Source organism: Cricetulus griseus, chromosome 4 (genome assembly GCF_003668045.3).
Source record: "Cricetulus griseus strain 17A/GY chromosome 4, alternate assembly CriGri-PICRH-1.0, whole genome shotgun sequence".
In the NCBI taxonomy this organism is placed as follows: domain Eukaryota; kingdom Metazoa; phylum Chordata; class Mammalia; order Rodentia; family Cricetidae; genus Cricetulus; species Cricetulus griseus.
Genome location: NC_048597.1, coordinates 151,202,475 through 151,212,172, shown reverse-complemented (window position 1 = coordinate 151,212,172; position 9,698 = coordinate 151,202,475). Strand labels below are relative to the sequence as shown.

At 35.7% G+C, this 9,698-nt stretch overlaps 1 protein-coding gene across 1 annotated transcript; it reads right to left on the bottom strand.

Annotated features, from left to right (window-relative positions):
• Window positions 1-324: 324 nt before the first annotated feature.
• On the bottom strand, window positions 325-6,859 carry LOC118238682 (prolactin-2A1-like). Its single transcript, XM_035443588.1, has 5 exons — window positions 6,829-6,859; window positions 3,998-4,173; window positions 2,494-2,601; window positions 1,307-1,486; window positions 325-544 (listed from the first exon to the last, which is right to left on the bottom strand). The coding sequence occupies exons 1-5, from the start codon at window positions 6,857-6,859 to the stop codon at window positions 332-334; spliced, it is 708 nt and encodes a 235-aa protein (XP_035299479.1). The 3' UTR covers window positions 325-331.
• Window positions 6,860-9,698: the final 2,839 nt, after the last annotated feature.

The window sequence follows — 9,698 nt, the reverse complement described above, 5'->3', positions numbered from 1 at the left end:
TTTTGGAATAGGCTGAATGTGAATAGAGATGTGAAAATGTCTCCCTTAGATTCTAATAACTTAATACACACTGATATTCCCTAATGGTTAAATTAGCTGTAAAATATATTAGTCACATGCCTAACTTGTGTTATTTGCATAATATTTGTTGGGAACATGTTAATGGCATGAAATTTTTTTAAATTAAATGAAGCAGACCAATTGGTTTCTCAGATGTTCTCTTACATGGAGTCAGTTTTTATTGTAAAAGAATATAACCATCATACCAGCATTCATTCAAAAGAGAAAAAATTGAAGGAAGTTTTATATTGATATATCATCCAGCAGCATATCAGAAAGGGATGCAATGGAAATGGCTTAGCAGTTGTTTTAATATTTTACACCTCACTATCTTGAGTGCAGTTTCAACCTTTAGAGCGTTTTTGCCTGCACAGCGGATCAGATTATAAAATGCAAACTTTCGAACGTCTTCATTGTCAGACTTCAAGGATGCCAGTCCAGACCAGGCAGTGTACTTCTCATTTCCATAATTTCTGTTTTGAACCTGATCATCAAAAGGAAAGTCAACAATCAATTATATTTTAGTATTTGGGGATGCATAACTTTTTAAAATGTGGAATGAATACTTGAGGAGAGTAAGGATTGCTTAACTCAGCTAAACCAGTGGATTTTCATGAGAATTGAAACAAGGTACCAAAAATGTGACAAAGTGATGTATGCATTTTCTGTATGATAAATGTAGTCTTGCAGATGTTGTGGAATGGACTGATAGGAACTTACTTGATTTCAGAAATGGACTTGATAAAAGTACAAGGAAAGACCCAGTGTCCATTCAATCTCTTAAGTAATACTACGTATCTTTAACACAGTTCCTGACTTGTCCTTTTTTTTCTCAATAGGTTCTTACATTTAAATGTTATCCTTTCTTATTTTTGACCAAATTTATGTAATGTATACCCCCAAAACCTGAGATTCAGTGGCCATGCCCTTGACCGTTTAAGATGCAAATAGTAAGGATTAATCATGCTGAGTTATCTGCCCAAGTGCCTGTGTGGTTGACTTTTGGACTGTGAAGTGTCCTGTCAAATATAAATGATGAGTAGATGTTTTCTTCTGCGGTCCCTAGGAAATGAAATTCTGAGGGAAACATCCTTCAGATAGTTAGAATTACCAGCCTCCCCTTAAATAGTGTGTTTGTGATACATTTCAATGCCTTTAGTTCTCTTTTGTAAATAGACATTTTTCAAAACTCAATTCTCCTTGCCCTGGTCACCTCATCTATTAAGAAAAGTAAAGGACTGCTCACCTGACTGAGAATACTCTTGATCCCCTCCAGGAGTCCAGTGTTCTTTTTCTCAATCTCTCTGGCTTTTGAGAGCATAGTAGCAGGGAGGTTTTCCAAGGAAGACATTTCTTTCACTAGATGGTACAGAGGGACTTTCCAGGCAGCCAATAAGCTTTTCACTAATTTCAGTATGACGACTGGCTAAGTAACCATATTAGAACAATCATATTAAAATAAGTGAAAAGCAGCAGTGTTACACACAGACAGTTTTTGTTCAAAATGGTGACATAAACTCTTTTTTACTCATGTGTGTATTTAAAATATTCTTTTGTTAATGATATAAAGATATGAAATATTGCCATTGACCTTGTGGTATAATCCTGAGTTGTTAGCAAAATAGTACCATGTATTCAATGTATTCTCAGCTCCATTTTCCCCACTTTCCTTATTTAATTCATCATTATTTTAATAAGAGTTGTAGAGATATAGAATGTTTTAGCTATTAAGTAAACACCTGGAATATGCATTCTAAGTATGGGTTTGTGTAAGGATAAACAATAATAAGGATAAACAATACACCGTGAGATCACTTATGGCAGGATTTCAGAGCAAGAGATGGTAAGGATTACGAATTAAATGATACTTGCATGATATGTAGCCTTGTCAGCATGCAGTGGGAATGGTTACTCACTGTGGAACATTTTATAATGTTAACTGTACTCCTTTAGCTGACTTGGGTAAAGGCAGAAATATCGGTTAGGAATTAATACTTAGGATCAGAAACATAAGTAAAACCAGAGGTACCAAGAAGACTTGGTGAACGACTTAGTAATGTATAGGGCTGTCAACACAGGATCCATTATCAAAACATAAATACAACCACATTGGTGTCACATAAATCCACATAACTGCACTTAACAATGAATGTCAATTATAATTTAAATTTTCTATAGAATATGTAGATCCTTAAGGTTTGGCACTGAAAGAGGGTCCTTTCCATCAATGATTTATAGATCTGTTAAATGTTACTTTGCAGATATTACTTACAATTCATGAACCACATAGTAAAATTTCCTTTTGTTATTCATTCCCTGTCTGTTTCTTGCAGATATGACTTTCACACTCAAAATATTGACTCTTAATAACTTGTAGTATGGCAAACCCAGTGTATAGATTTGGAGAAAGAAATGCCATGGATATAGACTCACATGTGTCTTCAGGGCTTTAATCCTGGGTTTTGGAAGATGGAGAGAAGATGTGTGGCATTTTTTGAGGCTCTTTTTGATGAGCTGATGACTCTGGGCATACTGATTATCCTGAAAATGATAAAATCTGTAATTACTTGGTTACTGGAATTTGTGTAAATGAATCAATGCACTAATACATTTGAGAGGTGTTTCATTTAAAATATTATTAAAACTGAAATTAATATATAAGGAAATGAACAATTTACCTACATTTTGCATTCAATCAGTAATATTATTTTCTATTTATATAACTTTCAAATTTCCCAAACTCCCTCCTATTTACTTTTCTTAGTAAAATTCCTATTCAACAAAAACTAGCAAGGCTACCAAGTACCAATTTTTTAAAAAGTATCATTTGTAACAAATACCATGGTAAACAACTTTCTTACAAATACCTTGGTTGGCATCTATACAAGTATCCCTCATTTAGTTCATTACAAGTTCAAAAAGCAATTGTATTGATTATGTCAAAACAATTAAACCCAATGGAGAATGTACTAGGAACTACTAAGTCAAGAGCTAACTAAAATAGGAATTTAATTGATTTTTGTATGCTAATCAATATTTATTTGTTATGTATTTTATGTATTTCTAAACCTTTTTGTGTAAAACATCTACTATTCGAAACTACAATTGATGACATATTTAGCACCTTGAATAGATTTTTAGGATGATTCTGAATGTTCTAGGTGACCCTTCAGGAAATGTAAATGGCAGAAACAATAAAATGTCAAGTAAATGTTAGGAATCTTGCAAAGCCTATTTATGCCTATATATTATTGTTTCTGCCATTTACATTTCCTGTTGCATCATGTAGAACATTCATATTGAGCCAACTTTTTACAAGTCCATCATTGCACAGGTGTTTGTCACTTCATCAACAGGATTAGAACATGTACCACAAAGCCCTAAAGATACCTTCATCATGAATACCTGAATTATTTTCTTGCATCAGACCCCTTGTTATTAAATAGCATGTCTGTAATAGTTTAAAATTATTAATTACATTTGTGAATAAGGAATTTGAATATTAATTTTCTTTTTCCCTGATGTAGCCTCAATGCTGTTAACTTTGTTTAATGTTTGTGAGTCACTATTCCTTTTTATTAGCTAATATAAAATCCAAAGTTGAATAATGCATACAAAGACTAGCTCACCATATACATTGAAAGAGAATCAGACCTTTCCTCAGCATGTCTCTGTGTATTTTTATCATGATAATGAATTAAAATAAAGGTTTAAAAGTCAAGAAAACTAAAATTATATTTTGACAAGTATCTGACATCTCATGAGACTGCCCTATTTTCTGGTTTCTCAATCTCATAGCTTCTGCTTTTGTTTTCAACCTGTGAAGCTGTTTTGTTTGAACTTTGGGTCACAATGCTTTACACTGTAGACTATACTATAGATTAACCATTTCAATAGAAGTTTGGTAGAAAGTCGGGAATCAGCAAGCAGTACTTACGAATTCAATGAACATTTCAAATACTTGTTTACTTATGTCCTGAGACATATTGACTGCTAGATCAAGCATTTTTTTCATAGAAGGAAAGCAGCGCCCATTGTGTATTGCACAGTTGGGCAATGAGGACACTTCTTCCCACAGGAGCAGGTTGGATATCAGTAATAGAAGCACTGTCCCTGTTAAAGGAGAATAATGACTCTGAGATCTAGTAATATGAGTTTAACAACAGTGACACGGTATCAGTCTAGGCCTTTGCTAACAGTGGCTTCCTTTGTACAAATTGCTAGGTTTAATTTGTGAGAATAATGAACATTTTCCAATGAGGGTATTCAAATAGAGGATTACACTTTCCCATATTTATATGTTGTAATAGGAGCATCTCTTGGCACAGCACCTGTGGCTTTGTGCTATAGCAGGTTGTTAGCATTCCACACAGCTATACATTGATAATGCAGGCATTATCTTTTCTTCTTATGTACTTTGAGTAACAGTTATGAAATATTTTGTAATGAGATGGATTGGCGTCATAACTCCTTTTTCAAAAAAGGCCAAAAAAGAACCATAACATATTGGTAATTTATAGTCTCAATACTATTAATCAACATCAAGATACAAAAATGGAAAGTATATACACCTTCAGTGACACCAGTCTGAAAAATCTCCCAATCCCCAGAAGCTTTGATAAATGCAGTTAGAAATGTACTTCAAAAATTTGGAAACTTAATAAGATTAATACATGTGGGCATTGGTGGCACATGCCTTTAATCCCAGCGCTTGGGAGGCAGAGGCAGGCGGATCTCTGTGAGTTCGAGGCCAGCCTGGTCTCCAGAGCAAGTGCCAGGATAGGCTCCAAAGCTACACAGAGAAACCCTGTCTCAAAAAAAAAGCAAAAAAGATTAATGCATGCAAAACACATAAACACTCAAAATAACAACAAAAACTCTCAAAATACTCTGTTGTATACAAGTAAACAGGAACTTTTCAAAATAAAATAAGGATTATTTGGATAATTCCTAGTATAGAAGTACTAGAAGTTCAAAAATCATGAATGTTTTCCAAATTTATTTTATGCATGAGAGATATTTATATGTAAAATAAATATAAACATATATAAATAGCTTTAATTTATCATCTGAAAGATTTTCACAATCTAAGAGGAGTAAAAAGAGTTAATGACTTTGGCTTATAACTTCATAAAATTCAATAGTGTGCTTTTATGCAATTTTTGGATATTAACAATTCATTTTACTTAGAAATACTATCAAGAAAATAAAGGTAAATATTAGCAAAGTGTCCTTTGTATTAAAGAGTACTTTGCTTGCCTGGAATTCTCAAAGCTGTATAGAGCCACATCTGCTAGCTTATATACTATGTCAACAAAACTGAAAATATGATTAAGTTCATTCAGGTCAAGCAAGACCCAGAAGCAAGAATATGATATACTATTCCTTCTATAGTTATAGTAAATTGTACCCACTCTTGCTGTCTTACTCTGACTGGAAATATCAATGTTTGCAAGTTTGGCTCTATGAGGTGGATCATGTCGTGTTCTGGAACTCTCTTTAACACTCATTTTTCAACAGACTCATGGCTGGGCTCTACCACTAGACACAGGTGCTTGTCTCCTTTTCTACTTAGGTCAACTAAGGCAGTGCACAAATGTTTCTATCCATTGCTGGATATCTCCAGGTGAAAGACCCTCAGATCGAGGAGCCTCCACAAATCGGATGGTTTTCCCCCCAAAACTCAATGTCCAGTCCAGCTGATGTAAATACAAGAGGTAAGTTTATTGTGGGGTGTTTGCGCAAATGGGCCTCCCAGTCCAGCAGACCAAGGAAGCCCGGTTCCTCAAATGCAGGCCTCTTTTATAGGAAGAAACCACAAGATTTTAGGGAGGGGGAGGGGGTTCCGGTACATATCCAGAGTCACAGGTCCTTTGAAGTTCTCTTATCTTGGGGGCCAGGGGGTCTCCTGCCTCACTAGTTGGGTCAACAGCCCACAGAATGTGCTGATTGCTCTTGCCTGAGCAACTGGTAATTGCAGCTATCTCTTTGGTTTCTCAGGGGCTCTCTTTTGTCAATTGTTGCTTCATTAACCGGTGGGATAGTATGTTCTTATCTTCTTGACTCCATGGGGGGTGACCCTTTGGAAATTCTTGGTATTTAGTTAGGCTTTCTTTTCAGCCTTTGTAAGGGAGTTATTGTGGCCGGCTAGGAAATTGCAGGGACTTGAGTCATTATGGCCTTGGTTAGATTTTTTTAGTCAGGCCACCCTGCTTTTAGTGTGGGAGGTTTTTCTAAACCTCCCTATTTTATTTCTTTGTTAATTTTTAAGTCCTTCACAGGAAAGAAGATTTCCCTTTCAGAACCAATATGCAATAGTTCACTGTGCAATTGTTTTCTAGAGCAATAATTAGAAAATATTCCTCAGATCCTCTTGACTTTATTTTCCTGGGTAAGGTATGGACAAATTTCCATTCACTGCATATATAAGAACAGTAACATACACACACACACACACACACACACACACACACACACACACACACACACCCCTCACAAACCCAAAAACAACAAACCTGTACAAAGTAGTTTCATTTTTAAATAAGGCAATGTTTAAGGTCAACTGGAGGGAATCTGGAGAAGAGTTACTGTAGAAGCATAGTTGAAATCATGGCAGTTCTGCCTCTAAAGAGTCATTAAAGCTTGAGAACCATAAGACCATAAAGGAGCAATAGTCACAAAAAGGGAAAAACTGTTCAATCCAGTTTTGTAAAACAATGCAATCCATAAGGTTGTCATTTGAAAGAACATTAGTGAAAAGTTACTTACAGAGACCTGGATAAGTTAAAGATAGCTGCATCTTGGAGGAGTCCCAGAACAGCACAGCTACTGACTTAAGAAATCTTCACCACAACAGTCTACCTTCAGTTAATGTTTCCTCCTATATAGTGTTTCATACTATCCCCAAGGCTATATATTGCCAGGGGGCAGAAGGAAGTACTATGCAAATCCAAGTTGAGGATACCTTGACTCTCTCCTTCAGGGGCTGTTTACAACCTAATTGCCATGATGATTAACCTGTGTATGACTGCATTGTTTGCTTTATTCTAAGTATGTGATTATAGTCCAAATTACATTGCAAATCACAACAGTAAACTCTGCTACATGAAGATATGTAAATTTCTTACTATCCCAAAGTGTTCATTAATTCAGTTCTTATATTTTTTAGTTACCACTTCTGAAATTTTCACTGAGTCTTAGAAGTGTCAAAATATTGATCGCATTGTTTTTGGAGCATTGGGAAGAAGGCCAAGAGTCAGAAATTTTGAGCAATTTAAACCTGTGAGCTTTTCCCAATATTTATAGAACGTTGTATAATGTTTGCCTTAACACAGTAGACACATAGGAACATAGTCTATGGCCAGATACAAATGTTTAGAAGGATTTTGGTAAGCAATCACATTCATTATAGGAAAAAGTATCAAACGCCTTCTAGTTGGAGTCTATGATATACACAGTTACAACTTTCAGCCATATTTACAGTAAACAAACTTGGGTTATATCTGTGGAATTAAACTTAAATCCAAACGTATTTCTTTGCCTTTATAATAGTCATACCATTATTAGATGAGTCTATATATCCTCTTGGCTTAGTAATGTCATTACCTTTGGTTGAATAGCTTCTTTAGTGACATTTCCTGGCAGTAGCCAGCAGATTTCCATCTGGTACTATGGAAGTCAAATATCTCCATCAGATCTTCTACCTGTGTCTTAGTTTGATTTACATACTACAAGCAGTCATGACTTGTAACAACTCATTCTATAGTCTCTTATATTTAGTACTGCTTACATCTAATCCACTGACAATAGCTTAATGCATACAGAGTCAACAGGGCCTTGCTGCGGTGTAGCTCCTAAGAAGCTAGTGACTGGACCATGGGATATTACAGTACCCTTGTGATTTTACTTACACTTCTTCCAAACATGGCAGGTTACTCGCTTCAAATTAACTGCCATTTTTACTTGCAGATAGCCTTTGAAATCTCTGCAGTACTAGGAAACAGGACAAATGAGATCTTTTCATGATATAGTATAATGTAATAACCTTTTCATTTTTAATGATTCCAGTATATGCTGGCTTCATTCCAATTTGCACTTGTTTGTGACAGAGAATACCAGAATTTTGATAATTCTGATAACCCTCTGCTAGAGTTCTACTGTTTCCTTCAAAGAATGAAATTATAAACAATGTAGTAGATAATATTCCTTCTTTTTGTAAGGGACTGTTTCATTTTTGACATTGTACCAATTCAACAATAAGTATCTCACAATCAAGAAATTGACTTGATTTTTTTGTAGAGACAGGGGATAAATGAGCAGTGTTGAAACTCTGATTCACTATGAGGACTCATGAATGGGCCCAGTGAGTTATGTGCTGTGACAAAGGTATAAACCATGTGGAAAGGGACAGAAAATTATTCCATAGAATGTTATAGTTATATTTCATGTTGACAGGGGTTAGTACTGTGATTGTTAATACAGACTGGCAGCTTGATAGGATCTAGAATCTCCTGAGAGACAAACCTCTGGTTATTTTCTATGAGGAATAATCTTTGTCTTGCTACTTTAGGCAGGAGGACAAATTTGTGGGTAGCACTATGTATTGTGCCTCAGACTGAATGAAAAAGATAAGGGAAATGCAGAAACAGTGTTGTAGCTTCCTGATGGTGGGAGCAACATGACTGTGTTGTGTTACCTGCCCTGCTATGATGAAATTCCACTGCAAAATAAGCCACAATTAACTCTACCAGGTCAAAATTGCTTTTATCAGTGAAAAATGGAATTTTCTCAAATGCCATTATCCAGTAAGCATTAGTCTTCATTATCTTGAGGCATTTCCCCTGAACAACTTTGACCTAGGATGCTTGTATTACTTGTGCTGGCCAGGGGCATTACTTGTGTTGGCCATGAGGAAGTAGGGGACCATGTCATTCTTGTTTGCAGATCTTGACATTTCACCTGGCTACTTGTGTCAGACCGACTTCAGGCTGGCCCTGTGACCATATCCTGTTTATCAAACATGCATGTCTGCTGAAAGGAATAGAGATGGGAGAGCAATATCCATATTTAATAGTTCTTATTTTTCACGCACACAAAACTTACCTTGATCTCATGTCCTTACGTGATTCTTTTCAATGGTGGTATTTCCTGCATTGTAACAAGGATCCTACCCCACATGACAGATCTTTCATTATAAATTTTACACTATATGATATGATTGGTAGAGATAATTGTCCACCCTTAGCTTAAGCTAACTCTATTCCACTTTAATGTTACTGTGTCTATAGCTATATCTTGCTGACTGATGTCTGCTGAATTCCACAATTATTTGTTATGAATTTGTGCTCGTTAGCTGAGCATTCAACAAAACAGTAGTTGTCAGTGTGTTAGTGGTTATTCAATATATCTATAAATTAGTAAGGAGAGTCTAATCAGCAGTGCCCTGTGCCCGTACATGCCAGCAACAATGACCATTGTGCAAATAAAATGCCTGAATTGATTCCCATCAATGACATCTCCTTCATCACAGCAGCAGGTTCACTGCTAACACCTGTGCCTCCTCCCATTAGTGAGCTCTACTCTCAACATTCTCATGATTAAGAAACATATCAGTGTGACATCTAGACCTCAGTCTCTAG